The sequence below is a fragment of the Polistes canadensis genome, unplaced genomic scaffold, assembly GCF_001313835.1.
Source record: "Polistes canadensis isolate GaletaPanama2010 unplaced genomic scaffold, ASM131383v1 scaffold_26, whole genome shotgun sequence".
Classification (NCBI taxonomy): domain Eukaryota; kingdom Metazoa; phylum Arthropoda; class Insecta; order Hymenoptera; family Vespidae; genus Polistes; species Polistes canadensis.
The window spans coordinates 402,928-425,482 of NW_014569573.1; the positions used below are offsets into that span (position 1 = coordinate 402,928).

The 22,555-nt window shown below is 36.1% G+C and overlaps 1 protein-coding gene across 1 annotated transcript in view; it reads right to left on the reverse strand.

Moving 5' to 3' along the window:
* The window catches only part of LOC106783827, a 94,305-nt gene that overhangs the window by 71,369 nt on the left and 381 nt on the right, over window positions 1-22,555 (reverse strand). Inside the window, exon 2 of the mRNA XM_014742727.1 lies at window positions 6,748-10,445. Coding sequence (XP_014598213.1) covers window positions 6,748-10,445 — 3,698 coding nt within the window. The remainder of the gene's footprint in view (window positions 1-6,747; window positions 10,446-22,555) is intronic.

Below are 22,555 nucleotides of genomic sequence, written 5' to 3' on the forward strand. Positions count from 1 at the left end.
AAAAAAAAAAAAAAAAAAAAAGAAAATATTAAAAATATGCACACGTGTTCGCGCGTGGTAATAACAAAATTATAATCTACTTGATATTGTGATTTTTTTTTAATAGATATTTTGTATGTTTTTAAATAAAAGGTTGGATGTAACGCGTGTTACAAACCATTGAGGAAAGATTGGTTCATGTTGATGATGACCGTTGGCTAGAACGCTTATCGGGTGTTACTATTTTTTCCGTATGTCGTTTGGGTCTCGCGAACGATCACGTTTCATAACGGTACAAACTTTAGCTTAATACCTTTCGGTTTATATCTATAAACGTCTACGAAATGGACGACGAGTGGTTGGTTGGTTGGTTACTCGATAACTACAAGAAAGAGAGGAGTTTGGAAAGTAGGGTTAAACGGTGGATAGAAAAGAGAGGAAATATGAAAGGCGTGTGTAAAATCTATCGAGTAAGGCTCGTTGAATATGTAAATGTAGGGAGAAGTGGCCAATCTGGACTCGCTTTAAACGGAGTGAGAGGGCGGTATACAGAAATTCGAAAGTAACTCGCGAATATTCGCCTAAGTATCCTGAATATAAAAATGTATATGTGTGTGTGTATCAGACACAGTTCAGTAGACTCGTTCGTAGGTACACCAACAGATCCGTGCAGATACGATTCCGCGTGAGAAGAGATATATCGCGCCTACGTTATACACCTACACCCGCACCTACATATATACATATATATTGTATGTACAAGATACACAGAGAAAGAGAGAACAACGAAAGCACGACGAATTTTACGTCTGGAACCGTGGAAGAATAAGAAACGACAGCTTCCAACAATCTAACGAACCACGCAGCTCTGACTGTTTTCCATGCTCGTTCGATAAATAAACGTAAAATGAATTTATCGATTTTTATCGATGACTATTATTAATTAATTGTCATATATATATATACAAAATATTGTATATGTGATCGTAATCAAATATTATCGATAATTATATTCGTCGAAAAGAAATTCATAGAATATCTTTCAAAAATCGAACTTTTTTTGCAAGCTTTAACATTTAAACGACACGCGTATAAAAATTGTGTTAAAAGTTATCGATATTCTCGAAAATGTGCGATAATAAATGGTAAAGCGAGTTGTGAATTTGCTGTTACGGTTTAACGTCTTGGGAAATATCGAGGTGGTTGTTGTTATTGTTAGAAGTAGAAGAAGAAGAAGAAGAAGAAGAAGAAGAGCAAGGAAGAAAGTTCGCATCTTCCTGGACCATCAACGATACCATGGGGGCTCTTCCCCTCGGAGCAGGATGTTCAACGAACGCTTTCGTATAGAATAGAAAGAGAAAGAAAGAATGAAAGAAAGAAAGAAAGAAAGAAAGAAAGAAAGAAAGAAAGAAAGAGAGAGAGAGAGAGTAGACATTATCCGATCCTGTGGAAGGTTTCCGTGATGGCACACCGGGCATAGAGCATCGTGGCTGAGAGGCAGCATAAGACCCAAGATATCAATAAATAATCTATCTGGCAATATTATCTCAACGGTTTTATGCCCCACGAAGCGGGGAATGCGATCCAGTTCGTACGTATACTCTTAGACTCCTTCTCTCTCTCTCTCTCTCTCTCTCTCTCTCTCTATCCTTCTCTCTCATTCCCTTTTTCTTTCCTTTTCTTTCTTTCTTTCTTTCTTTGCTTCCCTCGTCCTCTCCTTTTCTAATCCACACCACAACCGGCCTGGCCTCCTCCGCGAGTGGAGGTGTGAATGATCCGCCTACCATAAAGCAAAGTGCATCTAGCTTCCAAAGCATGCCGAGGAATGTTCTACAGGGTACCCTGTTCTCTCTTTCTCTCTCTCTCTTTTCTTTTCTTTTCTTTTCTTTTCTTTTCTTTATTTTTCTTTCTTTCTTTCTTTCTTTCTTTCTCTCTTCTTCTCTTTTACTCTATGGCTATGCGACGGTATCGCGATCGAGTAACTGCAACTCTCAATTTGATCTTTAATGATCCCCACGGACTTTACTGCCGTGAGTTTTTCTAACCTCACGCTCTTGGCTATCCTCCTCCTCCTTCTCCTCCTCTTCCTCCTTCTTCTCTTCCACCTTTTCTTTTTTCTTATTTTGCTTTCCTGTCGATCGACACGCGGGTCCAATAGTTTTTCTTAAATCTACCTCCTCGTACACTTTGTGTCAACGCTACCGAAAAACTTTGAAAATCAAATCGATCAAGTTGACAACATTTTATTAGATATTATGCATCAATAAATATATAAATGCATTTGAATATTATAAATGTTAATGTTAATATTTATGATTATGTTTGAAATAATTAGAAAATAATGAACGTAGAGATGAAACGTAGTGAATAAATGAATGTTAGATTTGTGATAGGTGAGCTAATAAATTTGAATACTTTTGCCCGGACCCCATGAGTTTTCTCTCTCTCTTTCTCTCTCTTTCTCTTTATTACTTGGGGCCACCAAAGCAAATGCCATTAATGTGAACTTTCGATGGAAACGGGATACGACGTGAGCTCGACTCGCGTACAATCGAGCACTTGGGTGTGCGACTGGTGTGTAGGTCAAGCCTTCGTGGCTTGCAATGTTCTCGATGCTAGGTGTGGACCATGCATACCAGGAATCTCCCCGTAGAATAGAACCCTACGAATCTCAAACAATGCCACTTTTTTTTTACGTCAATCATTCTGGAATCCAAAGTACGCATTTTATATTTTTATCACGAAACTATTTCTTCTTCTTCTTCTTCTTCTTCTAGAGAAAAAGTTAGGAATTTATTTAAAAAAAAAAAACATGAAATAACGTTTACATTATCCGTAATTATTATAATATTTGTATCGCGAGATATATTGTTTTGAAAAATATTAAATATGGATACGAATGAATTTTTCTTGCAATATATATTGGATATTAATATTTTGTTTCTAAATTATAATATTAAAATTCTGATTCGATCTAATATTAATTAATACTCTGTTCGATCTGCACGATTGTTACTCGACATTTCGAAAGTTTTCTTCCGTTGAAAAGATTCGGCTTCTCACGACACGTTTTAACTTATTACGCAAGACGTCGAATGTCAATGTCTGACCTGTCAATACCGTGACTACCGAGATACGCGCGACTAACTTTCGTTTCTAAGTTTCGGATAATTTTTCGTTCTATATATATACATATATATTGAAAGAACGTGTAAAAGGGAATTTCTGAAAACAATGTCTCGGTTAATTATACTACTAAAAAACTAGCAAAAAAACATCGGTTAACGATCTCTCGACTAAAGTGTATATATAATCTTTGAAATCATTTGAAATAATTCTTCGTAAAACGTATTTAACAATAATTCTTTATTCTTTTTCTACCTCGAAGGAGTTTATTACGTTTCAAAGAAAATATTCAACTTTCTAATGTAAATCTACGAAAATATTATGATTCATTACGCGTTACACGAATTACTTAAATAATAAAAATCCCTTTTAAAACGAGAGAAAAACCATCTCCAAACGAGTCAAAATCTTTCGTACGAATTTGTTTCTTTTGACTCGAAAAAAAAAGAAAAAATTCAAATGTAAAAAAAGAAAGTATTATAATATTATAAAAGAAGGAAGAGAACGGAAGGAGATGTTGAAGAAACAGGCGCCTTTGGCGGCTGGGTGTGGATAGATCTCGAGGCGTTTTATCTCGCGCCCTTTTTCGCGTGGGTGTCCTGTAGTTTCGTTACGGTCGATCGTCAGCCACTATAGCAGCACCTAACTATATATATACATATATATATAGGTGTGTGTATATATCCTTATATATACAAATATATTTGTATGAGTTTTAGGTGTGCGTATGCGCGTACGTGTTAAACTTAAATGCTACTTGACCAATTCGCCGTGCACGATGTATATATATATATATATATATATATATACACATACACATATGTGTTGGTGTGCCACCTGTAGCTGGGACCTCGATATATACGTCGTCGTTGTGCAACGATAACTTGACTCCACCGTGGGACCGTGTAGTACATTTTACGATCGTTTGTCACACCCTCGCAATCGCGATTTCTTTTACGTCGTATTCACGCGCGAGGCACTCGCATTTGTTGTGTGTTACTTTTTTTTTTTTTCTCTATCAACATTTTCTTTCTTTTTCTTTCTATCTTTCATTCTTTCATTCTTTATCTATCTTTAACAGATATATGTAGTAGGTACGCATCGGTTCTATTTTCTTTTTTATTTTTTTTTTTTTCATTCAAGGACGTGCGAATATGTTAACTCGATTCAATTCTTTGAATACATATTTAAATGAATTCAATGTTACAGGATCTAGATTAATCTATATTTTATTATTATTATTATTATTATTATTATTATTATTAGTTCTAGGTTGCTCGAATCGATTAACCCCTTGAACTATCATTGCTTATTCTTTCTCACAATCGATTTGTTTTATCGTTTCGTTAGGTTTTTATTTTTTTTTTCTCTACTCTCTTGACGCGTATCATTTATTTTATTATATAAATCTATAGACACAGTTTTTGTTAATGTTATATTAGAAAAATTGTTAAATGAGTAATATAGGATACAATTGTAATAATTATTATGATTAGTATTTTTATGCAACTTGTATAAATATTGATTGAAAATGTATTATAGATCGAACAACTAATCTAAAAATAACAACTATTCTCTGTTCGTCGATGCATATATGGGTCAAGACAATATTTATTCAAAGACTTGTGTCTAATCGAATGATCATGACTAATCTTACGCGAAGATACGCTATCTATAACAAGTAATAATGTAACCACTTACTAACCTGTGACCTGAATCCACGTCAATAATTTTTCTTTACAATCATTTTATAGCTCAATATACAAGGTGTTTCGTAATTTGTTGGACTCGCTTCATAAACGAGCAAGGGATATAAAAGCAATGAAAAAAAATGTTCATGCACATATTGTTCGTATAAATGAATTTAAATATTTAATCATTTGAGAATAGGTTTCTCCGCGTAGAAGAATTATAAAACCGTGCATCATTGTTAGAAATAATTTGAAACTTTACAGCGAAGGTGGGTACGAATATTCTTATGACTCACAGTAATGCAACACCCAACGCGTAGGATAATGATCCTGTAGATAAAAAAATAAAATATTAATTTCTTGCAACGCGTAAAAAAAGGATAAAACATTAGGAATGTTTCAAATTGACGCGAATCAGAAGCTACCATGATTGTTACTTACAGCGTGTTCTTCTAATTAAATAATGACGTCGATATTTTATATCCGTACGCGTTCACCTGACTTTATAAAATATACGGGGTAATAATTGTGTGTATACTACTTTCGTCCTTAATCGTATCAATTATCGATAAATTCGAATCGAAGGAGCACACGACTGAAATCTACACATGTATATACTAATAAACGAATGATATGTATTTATGCAAACACATACGTGAAACTTGGGTTCAAAGGATCACGAGAAATCAAGCGGTTAGATTTAATGCATCATTCGTGAAATTATTCATGAAAGAAAGAATAATAGTACTCGTAGTAAATTATAGTCGATTATTGTTTAACTAGCGTACATTCATACATACATACATACATATATACATAAGTATCATACATAAATGATTTATAAACCAACCGACAAAAGAGACGATCGGCCATTTTGAAAATCTTAAAAGACTTTTGATCGATTTCGCAACAATCTACTAGATCGTGAAACATTGTACATTTTTATTTGTTACTTTTTATTTACGATACGAACCTATATAAAAGGGACCTTTATGAAAAGATCTCTCTTTTATAATATGCACCTTGGAAATACGAGAAAGGTAACCGAATGGCTTTTCCGTAACCCGCGATTGCCCCACCTTTCGTTTCGTCGATGGGTGCGAAGCCGAGAGAATAATAGTTCGCCGTTCGAGCGTAACTTTACGTCCGGTAAATCTTGCCAACGTATTTTCAACGACAAGATAAGCTAACTCACGTTTATATATATATGTACACGAATAATAAAAAGTACGTTTACGGGGGTTATTTGTAAACGTGATATGAACAAAAAATATTTCCACTATCTCATCTACATTTTTATTCGTTTCTTTGATCTTAGTTGTGTTCATGAGAAATAAATGTACTTTTCCGTAAATTATCCATATAAAAAAGAGGGAACGAAAAATATAATAGAATTATTAACAAAATTCGTGAAAAATTCGAAACTTTTTACTACAGACAATTTTCGATTGGTCACGTTAGGTATACCATTCAACTTGTGTACGTACACTGACGTCGATGATCTTTCCCAAGCCCTATTCGTGATTTTTTTTTTTCCTCTCCAATATCGATAATCTCCGGAACGGTCGGGGAGCTCCGTTAGGAAGTATACATCTATCTGATTTCACTTTGCTTCCTCGTCGAACGTGCGATAAATAATGAACGAGAGAAAAAAGATAAGTAAAATTCTACGCTCGTAAATCTTATTATAACATTCGAGAGAGAAAGATAAAAGATCACTTTTCGCATAGACGAGTGACGTTTAACTATATGTATGTTATATTAGAAGATATAAAATTTTTTTTTTATCTAAAAATAAATTGATCAGAGAAGCGTAGAATTAATCTGATAAAGTAAAACAAAACTTGTAAGAAATAATTTAGGTGGTTTTTTTTTTTCTCTCAATGAAATTATTATATAGAGACGATAAAAATATTCTCTTTCGGATCATTAAGGTGTAAGAAATTCTTACCTGATTTATGTCGCTGCCAAGGTCCCTAGCGCTCTTGGCACTCCTAAGTCGATCTCCGCGATATTCACGATAACGCATCGTGACCTCGTCGTCCGTAAGTGCACCACTGCTACCACTTCTGGAATTCTTCTTATTCTTCTCTTCCTTTGCTTTCTTTTCTCTTTTACTGAACAATTGTTTAACCTTGCTCATGGTCCCACTTTTCTTGGCAGCTTTTTTCTCGTATTTCTTATCAGCACCGGTGGGAGGTTTAGACGTGACCAATCCATTGTTAGATTTACCGCTACCGATATCATTCGAATATTTTTCGTTATATTTTCGTTGTTCTAACGGAGTTAAATTCATATTCCTATCGGTATGCCTTCTCTCGTTTTTGATAAATTGCCTACTAGCAAAGCCCTCGTCCTCCGATTCGATCGTTTCGCGTCTATCGGCTTCCTGTGAGTCCCGTCTGTAATCATTTTCGATTCCAGAATCGGCAAGTCGATCTTTCCTGTCTGGATCGCTCAAACGCGTCTCCCTATAACGACGTTGTTCCATGTATGCCCGAGTTTCTTGGGTTCTACCGTGTCTGGATTTACCATTTTCGTGATAACTTCGCAACGGTCTAGTAGGTGGTGTCTCGTCTAGAGAACTTTTACCACGCGGGCTTTCGCGGGCATCAGAATCATCGAAATATTCCAAATGATTGCGCGATCTTCTCAATGGTTTTTTCGGCTCGGTTTCGTGAACGTTGCCGTTTCGGTGATCCTTGGTACGAAGAGTTGTACGCTCGTCGTATCTTGTTTCACGACGAATCGATTCCCTGGCAGTCGTGTCGGAATCGTAACGACTCGAATTGTGACCACTGACACCGGGATCGGTATTTCGTATCGCAGTGTTCGGGTCAGTTGTTCGATCGGTTCTTATGCGAGGCGGTGAACTATCGTAATCGTCGTGAATCGGATGTTTCCCGTTGCTATATCTTTGGGTGGTTCGAGTCTCTTTGTAATACTTCGATTCCAGTTGGCTATTGGTCATTTGCGAGATATCGGTGTCGTAATCGTCGATCGGCCGTTCTCGTAAAATGTCAAGATGTCTTTTGGCGAACGGCGACGATCTATCCTCTTTTCTCGATATATTCGTATCACCTGTACTCGGATAATTGACGTGACTGCAAAGATTCTCGTGCGACCTCGTGGTATATTCGTTTCGTAAAATCCTCGGATTGTCGTTTAATTCGTTCAAACGTTGGGTCGATTTACTCATGCCGCGTATCGATTCGAAATTTTTATTCATTTTTGATAGATTATCGTTGGGACGTATATCACGATCAAGGAAATCATCGCTTTTAGAAAGTTTCCTTTCCGCGGTAAATTTTCTTACCACGATCGGCGAGGATAGGGTATCGGTGTCCTTTGGATCGTTACGGAAGTAATGACTCGTTCTTGGATTCGTTGATTCGTCCGCTAAATAATTAGTAGACTTGTAAGGACCACCCAAATGATTTCGGCCATTCTCGAATCTTTCTTCCGGGCTAGTCCTACTTCTGTCGCTGAGAAACGGTTTAAAGTCGTCCGCATAACTACCGTGCGTCCTCGTTTCGACGATATACTTGTCCCCGTATTTGTCCGTCCTAGTTTCAACCGTATAACCATCTCTCGGTTTTGATTCAACGTAACCGTCCGACGGAATTTTATTAGTTATTTTCTTCTCGTATCCGTAAACTTTGCCGTTGTCCTCGTGTATTTGCTTTTCAAAAATATATTTTTCCCCGTTGCTGCTGGTCCTAGTTTCCGTGATATAAGTATCGGTGTAACGTTTAGGCGATGATATTCTATTAGGCGTAACCGGAGACGGGACGATCGGTTTGTCGATAATCTCGTGTTCGGATTTTTTGATCGATACGTTTGCCGTATTTTTGGCAGCGTACATCTCGTCGGCAAGTAGCCTAGATTTGATCCTAGATTCTAAAAGATCACGCCTGGCGCTCAATTCCGACGTTTTATTGGATATACCACTTTGATGATTTTGTCTCGTGGTGAGATCCGTGCTATCTCTACCACTTGTATCAACGAAAATCGTTGAAGTATATTTCTCCGGTTCGTAACGTCGATCCAATTCTATTTCGTCTTCGGGACACCGATTGTCCAGGTCTCGGGAAGAAAGGAAATCCTTGGAACCACCGAAATGATTACCGAAACGTGATGTCGTCGTACTCTTGCGGGTTTCCTCGTAACGAGACTTTAGATTATTGATCTCGTTGTTACGCCTAAGGTCGCTACTGTAAGAATAATCCGTTCTACGATATTCCTTCTCGGCTGGACTATTTTCACGAGACGAGTCCTTTCTCTCGAGACCCAAACCTTCGTCGCTATCGGAATGACTCCTCTGAGCTTTCTTTTTATCCGTTTGCACTTGAGCATACATAACGTTAGTTTGCGAGGGTGGTGGACTGCAGGAATCGTTCGGCCTTGTATAAGAGAATGGTCGATTATTGTTATGTCCAAAACCAGGTCCCGGGGAGACCATAGTTCTCGTCAGCTGTGGCGGTGGCGAACGATCGTTGGTCAATCGATGAATCATCTTGTTGATCGTCGATTCCTCGCCTCGTTTCTGAAGATCGTATCTGCTGCTGTGCAGCATGCTCCCGACCCGGTCGACCTCGTCGACCTCCCCCTCCTCCTCCTCCTCCTCCGGCTGTTTTCGTTCAGGCGACGCGATACGATTCGTTATTTCCGTCTTCCTTTTAGAACCCGTCACTTCCTTCTCTTCACCGGTAATACGATCCTTATCATTCGTGATATCAACCCGTTTCTGCCTATCAACGAGTTTATTATCTTTCCTCGGGTCTTCGATCGTTCGATCGAGAGAGATCTCGGTAATAATCTCTTCTTCGATCCTCTCCTTCCTTTCGACCCGTTCGATTATTCTCTCGACATCTGTACCACCTTCCTCCTGCTTAGATTTTTTAGCATTAGGCTTACTACCTTCCTCCTTCCCGACAACTCCAAAATGAAACGGTTGCGTCTGATCTACCTGAGGCGATGCTTCGATTATCGGCGATAGTTGTTTCTTTGCTCGTGCCGAACCACTCAAATGCGAGCCCTCGCTTTCGCTACCGCTTCTTTTACGATATTGTCTATTGGACGTACCCGCGTCGCTCACGCTGCGCCCAACCGGTTTCCTTTTTCTTTCTAATTTCGGGGAAAAAAATTTGGCCAACGTGCCCTTCAATTTTTTCGAACTCGCATCGCTGTTGCTTCTCTCCAATGTTTTCTTCTTAATAATTTTTGGTGTCCAAGACAACTGATTATCAACACCACCAGCACTAGCAGTAGCACCACCACCATCACCACCACCACCACCACCACCACTATTCGTCGTCGTCGTTGTCGTTGTCGTAGTCGTAGTCGTAGTCGTTGTTGTCGCACCGATTTCTTCGCTCTTACGTCTCTTTACATCTAACGGCAATTCTGGACGTTTTTTATTAACGTTCCCACCTCGTCGTGCTGGCAACGTGCTGAATTTACCAGGTAAACGTCTATTGTCGTGTGCTACGCAACGCAAGCTACCAACTTGTTGCAATACCAATGCTGCCTCCTGTGCTAAATCTTCCTTGCTGCGCGATAATATATTTTCCTTATGCACCGGGCTCAAGATCAACCTACCTTCCCCATTTCCTACGAGAGCCGCGGCCACGCGCGGTGCACCACGTCCTGAAACAATCGATTTATTTTCATTAATATAATCGTTGGCGAATTAGTTTACTAACTTTTTTTTTAATACAAAAAGGGGGATGTCTTTTAAAGTATAAGAAAGTAATATATTCTTCACGATCGTTTCAATTAATTTATTTGTTAACGTTGAATTTGTAATCTTCAATTAAAGATTTTGTTCAAAAGAAAATATCACAAGCGTATTTTAATAGGTAATGAAATAGCGCGAATAAGATTAAAATTACAATGTTTAACTATTATTTGTTTCTTTTTTTTTTTATTATCACACATATTCGAACATTATAATAGATTGTAGAGACACCCTACCTTAGACTTAGATTAATCCGTACAACGGAAGGACAAGAATTTAGGAATTTTAATCAAACCGATAATAGATATCGGCCATGCCCAAGAGCATGATGCTTTATAAATTAGCGATTTATGTTAAGTAGCACGGTCGTTAGTAGTTAATCACCAAGTTTAATCGCCAACCAACGCACGTCGTCGTCGTTGTCGTCTCTTGCTAACCGAACGAGTTAGTTTGAAAGCCGCTAAATCGTTTCACCGATTAGATCTGTTCGATGATCTTTTTTTTTTATTATATTTTTTTTATTCATTTTATTTTATATTATTTTTTACATCTCTTTGAAAGCTAACAGAGAAAGGGGTATGATGACTCGTGATTAGTTTGGCTTTAGCGAATTTCGTGTTTCTCGATCTCGTAATTCCACGTTTAGTTTCGTATCGATTAGAATACTTGGCTCGTTACTCGTTTAAAAGGTCGACTTTCGCTGTCTAAAACTTCTCTATCATGTGAACACGTGATCAATTGATTTTTTACCCCATTTAAAATATCTCGTACGTTGAAACATTTAAACTTTAAGTCTCATTAATATTATCGGAAACAGAGCGAATTGAAATAAACTTTTACAATCGACAGTTTACGAACTATGCGAACTTGTATATATATATATATATATATACATTCACCCGGTGTAAGGTTTGAGATGAAGAGTGCGAGGAGCGGTTGAACGCATAAACGAACGCAGAAACGAATGCAGAAACGAACGCGAAAGGCAGCACTTGGGTCAAAGGTCAACGGGTGTGTACGCAACGGCTCAGCACGCCCACGCTTCGAAGCACAGGTATCATCCGAGCGTACCAGATCGCAATCTCCTTTAATAAAGCATCCTTCTCGCGTCTCGAATCGTGCTACGGAACTTCTTTACGTTCTTATTTTTTTTTATATTTATTTATATATACATACGCATAGAATAGATACAATAAAAAAAATGATTGACCAAATTTTTAGATCAGGAAAAAAACACGTATAATTAATATAAAATATTATCAAATGTATCTATGTCTCGTGATCGACGTTTTTTTAATTAGGGGAACGTTAACGTTAAAAAAAATGGATAGTTGTTTTAAAGAGGACACGAGAATCAACGTTGCAAGTTTCTATCGATACATCTTGATCGATAGATTTATAGCATCACTTGTTTTCTACGCGAATGCAATGATCAAAGCGAGGTCATCGATGGACACCTCTCAACTCGAAGGAGGTCGTCGTCGTGGCGACTCTAATCGTTGTTCTTCGTCGAGTAAACTGTCGTGCCACTTTTAGTAGAAACACTAAAGCTAGTAGATCTTACAATTAGATGGTTCTTCCCGCGCACCATTTCCAATAACTTTGTGTTCGCCTTTGAACGTTCAACTCTTTCTATCCCGTGGGAAATGGACTTTAAACAAAACCCTTTCCTTTCTCTCAAAACGAACGATTTACTTTACTGCCGTTTCCGTTTCTTCCTTTTTTTTTTTCTCTTTTTATTTTTTCTTTTCCCCACACCCTCCACTACCCCTCCCTCCTACGACTTTGTCTTTACGATCTTCGGCTTTGACAAAAGAAGCTTTGTTCATGGATTCTTCTTTCCCTTCCTTTTCGCAAAGTCAGTTTATCTCGTTTAACAAAGAAGAAACGGTATAAAAGGGGAAGAATTTATTTTTTATATTTCTTTAACCCTGTGTGAGAGAGAATGGAAAATTCGTATATTTAAAGAAAAATAAAAGAAAAGAACTATAATTGCGCAAAAACGTTCGTAAATTAAAAACAATAAACTGTTAAACGTAAAAAAGAAAAAGTATCAAAAAAAAAACCATTTCTAATCTCGCGATAAGAACAACGTGTTTGCGAGAAAAGTATCTATTGGTAATTCTTTCTTTTTCTTCTTCTTCTTCTTCTTCTTATCCGATAAAAGTTGCTTTAATTACGTTCAACGATAAGGATTTTCTTTATTCTCGTCTGATGAGAATTAATCGTGGCCCTGTATAAGAAGATTTTTTATTTTTTCTCTCTTTCTCTCTCTCTCTCTCTCTCTCTCTCTCTCTCTCTCTCGGGCTTCTTAATACATTTAAATATCTTCTAGATACGTGTATTATACATATACACAGGATATACACATATATATACCAGGAACGAGGGAACGAGCGGGTAATTTTAATCGCGATAACGAGTTTTAACGCTTGAGATGGGGAGTAAGGCGAGTAGAATCAATAGCCTCATGATTCTTTGATCTCGGACAAGACGCGATTCGATACCGTGATTCCAAAGACTAATTATTACCAGGATGTGCTGATCCGCACACGAGAATTACTCCGTCGTGCACGCATCGCATAAGTATGTATGCAGACACGACCAGAACTTCTTCCATTTGCCGAATAGAGAAAGAGAAAGAAAAAGAGAGAGAGAGAGAGAGAGAGAGAGAGAGAGAGAGTTCCGATGTGTATTAGCATGTGGTGCACGTTTATACCGAGTAGGAATTGATGGGAGAGAGAAATAGAGATAGAATGTGTGATGAGAAAGAGAAAGAAAAGAAGAAAGAAAGATAAAAGAGAGTTCTATAACCGATCGTGAGGTACTTCTTGACGATGAGTACCTTTGAGATATTCTTCCAAGAGAGTCTTAGGCAAATGGCATGCAAGACGAGTCCAGTGATTTTCAAACAGTCCTTTCATCTTTATTTTTTCAACCTCAAAAACACTTCGACGATGTTCTATTTCTTTCGTTGCATTTATCATCGATATTTCTTATGACTTTCTTTTTTATTTCTTTTTTTTTTTTTATATTTAGAACGTTTTTAATATGCAATTTTTATATCAATAATTTCTCTCGTACGGTTGACAGCAGCTTTTTTTTTATATCCAATCCAATTATACGAAAGGTTCATACGTCAATTTCTATTTCCTAGAATAATTTTTTCTTTTTTGTTTTATATTACATTTTTTATTTCGCATATCATCGAACACCGAGACAAGTTGAACGAACTTCATAGACACGAACCGAGATAATATCATTAATCTAATATTTATTTAATTATTAATTAATATATATTATATACATTCGTGCGATAATAATCGGAAAAATATAAAGATCGTTTTTTGAAATTTATATATATATATTCCATTTGTGTTAGATCAAACGAAAATAGAAAAAAAAGAAAAAAAGGAAAAGGTAATATCAATGCGTTAACAAGATTCAATAATTGCAATAGAGAAATGAAAGGAGTGTGAGTGACGTTTCGATGTCTCATTAAATAAACGTAGATTTAATTAACGCGACATTAACGAACGTCACGAGTTACTTGAAATACGTCATACCAAGAGTCGTTCGTTAAATGAACATGCGGATAGTTAAAATCGTTTCATGTCGTTCGACGAGTTTCTAATCCGTTTTAGAGACGTTCCATTAAGTCGATATCGTGAGCATATTAAAACAAGTTTGACACGTGTTCTATTTTCGGTAGTAAGATCTTTCGCGATTCTAAACACGTGTCTCGTCTTTCATATTACGTATGAAATTACGTTCTAGTTTCATTTATTTAAATGATCGAAGAATTATTTCTTTTAGGATCATTCAACGCGAATCGATATTATTCTTATTAAAAATATGATTTAATTTTTTAACAATTTTTATTAAACCTATGAGTGCAAAATTTCAAAAGAGACAACGTATTAAGCAATCAAACACTACTACTACTACTACTACTTCTAATATTAAACGATTCTCATTTGAATGACGTAATCAGATTGAAATAATTTTTTGATTAATCGAGAATCATAGATCGCTTGGAGTTCTTAGGGGGTAGGTGTTTATACGAGGCTCGCAAGTATTATATTATCTCTTTCTCTCTCTCTCTCTTTCACTCTCTTTGTTTCTTTTACACATAGACCGTATTCCCACGTATCTTTTGCGTAGTCGACGTATCGGTGCGTCAGCCAATAATTAACTCTTCGTGGTAATCGTTGGTGCGCGTTAGCCTTTCAGATCTAACGTTTCCGGGCCTAGGGTAGATGAGCTTTTCTCTCTTGGAGATGGTGTACGGTGAACCAATCTCTGCGTTGCTGCTCGGTGACTAGCCGAATGTATGGGACAGCTCCACGTAGGGTGAAAATTGACGTCACGCGGCTTGAAAATCTTCGTGGTTTATACGCGAACGATTTATGCTCGATTAAAGGCAGTTAAAAATTTCACTCGGCTTTGGCGCGCGGGAATGAAATCAAAATAAAAAGAAATAAAGAAAGAAAGATGTGTTTTAGAAGAAGGATGGATAGGAGGATGGCAGGTGCTTTGCAAAGGTGCACGCTTCTCGAACGAACCAAAGAAAGAACAACAGTGGTGGGGATAAGGAGAAAGAATTGGCGGAAGTGCAAGTGGCGTCTTGCCGCGGGGGGTCAAAGATCACAACCACGGAGCTGACCCACTCTTTCGAGGCCCGTAAATGTTCCTCTCGAGAAGAAGAAGAAGAAGAAGATACACACCACCAACACCACCACCGCATAATCCTTTTGCTTCCATACCAAGAAACAAGTAAGAGAGAAATATGATAAGACATGAGTAAGTTCGATCATTTCCGGCGTGGATGAATAGATCTTTCATTGTTCGATCATCAGACTTATCTTACGTTTACGATTTTCTTCTTCTTCTTCGTTTTCTTCTTCTATTAACAAGTTTAATCGATTGCCTTATCATGCAACTGCTGTAGGAATGATTCCTAGATTTTTTTTTTTTCTATCATTGTATCATTATTAAACTTTACGAATGTTTAAAGATTTTTCTTACTTATTTTATATATAACTCATTTGGTAATAACCAATAATTGTATAAATAAATAATCAAATGAATCTGCCACAGAGAAATTTTTATAGAATTTTTGTAAGAAATATTTCACTTTCGGGATGGGGGTAGAAATGTTTCGCGCTAACTGAGACCTTGTTTTTTTCTGTTTTTATTTTGAACAAATTCGAGTAGCAGTCGAGTACTCTCGACATTCTTGCACGCATATCGTCGTTCCTTCTTCTCTTACCCGTCTAGATTCTCGAAAGAGAGAGGAAACGAGGTAGTAGCCATGTGAAGTAGCGCAAGAAGGAGAAAGGAATAAGAAGAAGAAGAAGAAGAAGAAAAAGAGGAAGAAAAAAAAAAGTGCAAGAGAAGACGGGAGTGATTTACGGTCCATAAGGTTGGCTTTCGCGAACGCGCTAAGGATACGCGAAGCTGTGTTTCCAAGCATGATATCGCGTGGCCTAAATGATTGTTACAGAACTTGTCGTAAGGGAAAATGGATCACGCCATTAATCGCCACTGCTTCGTGTCGGGTCGTTCCGAACTGACCTTCCTACCATTTCCTTTTTTTTTTTTTTTTCTCTGTCTCTTTTATTATATTTATTCTCCAACGGTATATATTTATATATTATTTTCTTTCTTTAATAAATTATATATATATATATTATTGATAATTCGATCACTATATTCCTTTAGATTTATTAACCTTTTACATTTTACAAGAAGAAGAAAAATTGAAACAAATTCAATTTAGTCTACAACGTACCAAACTATGACTTTTCTTTTAAAGCGTATATATAATATATATCGTTTAATTATATAATATGTGAATATGATTTTTGTTTGTAATATGAATGAAAAAGAGAAAAGAAAAAACAAAACTTCGAGTGCAAAGGGTTAATTCTTAATTTCACAAAATTTCAAATTAAAATATCATATTAAAAATTCGATTACCGTCAAATACATTCACAAATTGAAATCCTTCATTTATTTATTTTTTTTTTTTTTTTTTTTAAATACAATTAGATTTCTCTAAATGAATTGATTTTTGGGTTGAAGTATAAGGATCGTTGATTTATGTCATTTTCTATGCGAATAAATATCAACGAGTTAAATCATCGTACGTTCGATAAGACGAATTAATGTTGAGTAGTACGTGTCTCGGAACGTACGACTCGGTTCAACGTGTTGTCGAGATACGTCGCTAATTTGTATTCCCATAATCTGTACGTGTCTAACCTATAACCTTACCTTGGCCAAGGCACGTAGCCTCTACGAGGCACGCATCTCACGAAAGTAACGCTTGCGCGACCTCCGCGTTCTCGACTTGCGATACCGGTCCGGTCTGGTCCGGTCTGGTCCGGTCCATTCGATACTCCGATACTTCCTCCTTTCAGTATATCCGTGCTCTACCTTAACATTTCCTGCCACGCGGATTGTCGAAGGACGAACCGATTATTTTTACAATAAAAACAACGTATAATCTTCATTTCTTTCTTTTTTGTTTAAACTATAATTTGTCCAATGGTGTTATGCAATATCAACGATGATTCTTTTTATATTTTATAATAATTTTAAGAGCTAAAAACAACGATATTACAATTTTACTTACAATATAAATTGAGAATGAATTGATTAAATTTACTAATATTAAATGAACACAAGAGAATTATTATAACAATGATATATCTTCTGTTAATTAAAGAGTTTAAAAATATTATTATTATTAAAGAGAAAAACCATTGATAAAAGAAAAAATTATTGTAGTAACATGTATTATCGTTTATTTTCTTGAGTAGAAAGAGAAAGAGAGAGAGAGAGAATCATCATGATTTCCGGACGTGGTTGCAATTCGGTGGCCTTTCCGCTATAAAAGTAATTTCTTTACCGTCCAGTTCCCTTTCGAAAGAAACCCTTTAGTACGGCTTAACGCGAGACAAAAAGCGGCTTTTCGAGACGGCTCCTATCGGAACGTTAAAAATGATTTTTACGTTTATGGGAAGGGACGCGCGGTAATTACGTGAAAGAAAGAGAAAGAGAACGAGTGACCTGGGGTGGTGATGAGTGGGGAAAAGAGAAAGGTGGCCTGAACGGAAAACAGAAGGGCAAGAAAAGAGAAACGAGAGGGGGTGGGAAAAAAAATGTTCGCCATGTGTTGTCCATTAACAATATAACGAAGATCTTAGAACGATCCTGGAACGTATTGCACCCTTTTATACAGTGTGTACCAACACGGGTGATCCGATTTATCGAAATATTAAACAAATATAAAATTGAAAGTAAAATCAAACATAATAAACCACTGTAATCAATCGAAAACAAATTTTTAAATAAGATACAATCAAATTATTCATTTATACAATATATTAAACGGACACTTGGATATTGATTGAATAAAAAAACAAACAAACAAACAAACAAAATATCGAATATAAAATTTTGTTGGATTGAGAAATGATTTTAATTGTGATATAAATTTCACGTGTTAATTACATCCTGGACGTATAGAAGTACACCTTGTATATAATACTTGCGAAGAGAGCACGCGACTATCCAGGAAACGGGCAAAACGGGATAACGTTGAGGATAACGCAAAGGACGAGACACAGGAAAGACCCTTAACGAGCTTCGGCGACGGGGCATGCGCGTGAACATTGCACCGGCCAACTAGGCTGACTTCTCTAGACCGCCCGCATTGACGATGAAAGAGAAAGAAAGAGAAAAAAAGAGTGAAAGAGAGAGAGAGAGAGAGAGAGAGAGAGAGAGAGAGAGAGAGAGAGAGAGTATACACTTCACACTGGGATAATAAGAAATATGGTGCAGCCACTAATGCACCAGGTCCAGCGATAACTTTTTTACTGCGGCTTAGAGTCCCTTCGCAAAGGGACTTCTTTTCATTCTCTCTCTCTCTCTCTCTCTTTCTTTTTATTGCATTTTTAGTCTTGCTATTCTTTTCTATATAGTGTTCCAAAGGAATAGTATACTTCCTAGATATCCTAAGTCTTACCTTTCACACGCTAGAACTCGATTATGTACTCAAACCGATTGTTAGAATCAAATGATGTTCTATGACGACTGTCGAATTATGAGAAAAATGACAAGAAAAAAGAATAAAATAATATTGCAAAATTGAAATATCGTTTTTCTTCTTTTTTCTTTTCTATTTTAATATACAAGAGTAGGAAACGTTTCGACATCTATGATTCGTCTTGAAGTTTTGCTCTCTCTCTCTCTCTTTTTCTTTCTCTTTCTCTTTCTCTTTGGTTGTATACGTTATTCCACGATCGACGATGTGCAGTATTTATGGAGCAATAAATCGTACCAACAGAAATCACTTGCAACGTTCTTGCGTAAGACGATTATCGTCGCTCGTTGAAAAGACCTAAAGTTTCGTTTCACCAAAATCAATTGATTTGAGTTTACATATACCATATATATATATATATAGTTCTGTTCTCTTCATTTATTTGTATTTAATCTAATAATAATACGATTTGAGAGAGAGAGAGAGAAAGAGGAATAAATAATTTAAATCATACTATTAAAAGCACATGGTGTTTTTTTTTTCTGAAGGAAACGTTGAAAACCGATTCCGAATTTAATTACTCTTCTGTAAGCTCGACTAGCTCGATTTCAAAGTAATTTCGCGGAAAGAGAAGTGTGTGTATTTTTTGCGGACCACCTCGTCGGTAAACGAGTAAAAAGCGAATGGTCGAATGGGTGAATGGGCAAATGGGCGAACGGGTTCGTCGACCGACCTGGCGAGACGTTGATGATCATGCTTGGCCTTGACGGAACGCGACGCATTCGTGTCAACGCAAGGATAATCGAAGAAATAAAATAGTCTACTTGTTCCTGAAAGATCATCCTTTGGAATTTTTTCGTGATATTTAAACGCAAAATATTTTTTAAATTATTATATAGATGCACTTGATAATGCACATTCACGTTCGATACGAATACGATTTAATGAAATATTCTATTCGATATTTCATTGATCGATAATATAACGTCTCAATCTTTGTTAAATAATTTTACTTAAAAAAAAAACATCGTTTTTTTAATTTAACTATCATTAGAAGAATCCGACAAACGATAAGTACGACTTGTTCGTGTTCTAAAACACGTTTAGTTTATATTATCTTTCAATTTTATTTTCTATCTTTCATTATTTCTTTCTGAAAAGAGAGAAAGAAATGACTAGACTGGGTTATAGAAAGAAAGAAAGAAAGAAAGAGAGAAAAGTATCTTGGAATCGTATTCGGTGAGAGGGTTTGCGGGCTCGTAAAAGCAGCGGATGCCAACTATAAAATAATACAAGCGCCGGTTGGCTTTTAAGATAGTTACCTCGGGGCCCTTTACTGGCCATTAATTTTCCCGTGCCGGTATTCGCAAGATATTATTGTATCACTGTATCACCATACCTTTAGACTATCCCATAGGACGTTTAGTCACTTTCTCCTGTATGTTATCGAGTCGACACGGACCCTCGTGATTGGTAACGAGTGCGTCTTATCGTCGCGTAAATCGGATGCGATAGCAATCGATAGAATAGAATGCAACGATTTCCGTAAGCGGAAACAGTCTAACAAATTTTTTCACTTTTACGATCTAGTTTTGCCTTATTTTTTTTCTCTCTCTCTCTTAGTTTTTTTATTTTATTCTCTTTTGGTCCTATTCCCCATAGGAAATAAAATCAATACTAAATAACTATGCTGAAACGTGTATACGGTGAAACCTTATTTGCGGAGATTGGATTGTACCGTGATCATAAATTATTTAACATAAGTAATATACTGAGTATTTATAGATTTGAAAGACCTACTTGTCAACTATATATATGTGTGTATGTGTGTGTTGTTTTTTTTTTTCTTTTTCTTCTAATCAGAATTTACCGCAAAATGTTATTCCCGTATGTTATTAGATATAAGAGGAATTTATAAAAAATATATATGTAAGGTATGTAACGATAAATAATAGTTATATAAAACGATGTTTAGTTTTTAATAAACGTTATTCCATCTATTACTAATGTAATCTAATCTCGTACTAAAGTTGAACGGCCGGTTTAACGTTAAAGATAACTTTCGTCTGTCGTGATTCGTTTACGTAATATCTTTTTCTCTCTCTCTCTTTCTCTGTAAAAAGGGAAAGCCAAGAATCCCGTAATATCGGGACTGTTCAACAAGCTTAGACTTTATAGCATGCGTAACATGCGTTAGAGAAAGATAATACATATGCGTATACAAGATTGAACCGTCTTCCGTAACCGCAATATAATATATTACGCATTCTTGGTACTTGGTTCTTTCTTGGACAAAAGCCATTATGCTAAATCGACGAACTTTTCCTGATAAAATAATAGGAAAATTGTTATTTTAAGAAATATATATAAAAAAAAACGATGACAAATTTCTCGTCGTTTTGTTCAAAGATAATACGATTGTATCTTCTTTTTTTTTTTTTACTCGAAAATAGCGGGATCAGTGTTGACCTTGAGAGTAAGGTCAATACAAAGTGCACCGTTTCGGAACAACTCGGTTAAGAAAAGTTACGGTTATGCGTACGATAAATGCACGTACGCGTTTAATGAAATAATTAATTATATTATAGTATTATTATTATTATTATTATTATTTGATGTTATTAATGATTATGCATAACACACACACGCATACACATTCGTGCATTCCATTAACGTATTATAATAGAAGAGGAAGAAGAGAGAGGGATGTAAAAAAAAAAAACAAAAAAAAAAATAACATAAAAAGAGATCGATCTTTCGATAGTTCGATTAAATAATTCACGCCGTTAGTTTCAGCGTTAGGTACTTGATTATTGATTAGGATGTTATCAATTCCGAATAACACTTGAGCTTTTGAATAAGTTAGATGTGAGTTAGGCAGAGTGAACACGCCAGGAGAACAAAATTAGATCGATTAGTGTTGCTTGATTTTTCGAAAGTATTTTCGTTCTTATACCTTTCTTCTTCTTTAATTACAAAATATTCATCGAAACGAGTTAATTAAAAAAAAATATGTCCTGATACGAAAATCTATAATTTAATTATTCGAGAATGAAAATATAATTATAAATAATAAATAATAATTAACACACACAGAGTAAGAACAAAAACCAAGAGAACACGTGAGAACATGAGAAGTTAGATAGAAATGGAATTTCACGAGTTTCGTTTTCCAAGAAACGTACGTGTCCCGAGAAAAGTTTCAACCAAAAGGAAAAAGTGTGTGCGTTTGTGTGTGAGAGAGAGAGATAGATGAGAGTGCAACAGGTCGGTGCAGTCGTCACAAAGTTAGCGGAACGTCGCAAATAATTTTCACAATCTGTGGATCGCTCTAAGGGCTGGTCCATATTTTTTCTGGAACATAAGACCGTTGCTGTGCGGCAATCATTTTCGCGATCTCTCTCTCTCTCTCTCTCTTTTTTTTCTTTCTTTTTCTTTTCTCGAGAGTCACCAACGTAGATGAGAACGAAACGAGCTTGGCATTGCATTCTTTTCGCTTATATGTATTCATATGAGCACCTTACCGAAGAAAGTTCTCTCGGTTAATCTTGGAAAATATGAAACAACGTAACTGCATACTATATCTCTCATTGTCAGTAATTCAGAATTTATATCAAATTTAATTGGTTTACTCAATTTCATAAATTTCAAAAAATCTAAAGTTTACATGTGTCTCTAAAATTCCCTCAAAATATTTGCCATAATAAATCTAATATTTAAAATACGATTAATTAATATCGTCATATACAAAAAAACATAACATATTACTCGATCAACAAATTATCACGTATGTATATCAAATTTGTCCACATCTCCATTAATAACTGTAAAAATAAAGTAGAAGAAGAAGAAGAAGAAGAAGATTCGACGATTAAAAAATTCGTATTAAAAAAAAAAAAGAAAAATCAAGCAAGCAAGAAATAATTTCGTACCCATGGCGAAAGCTCTACTTTTGTCTTATTTTTT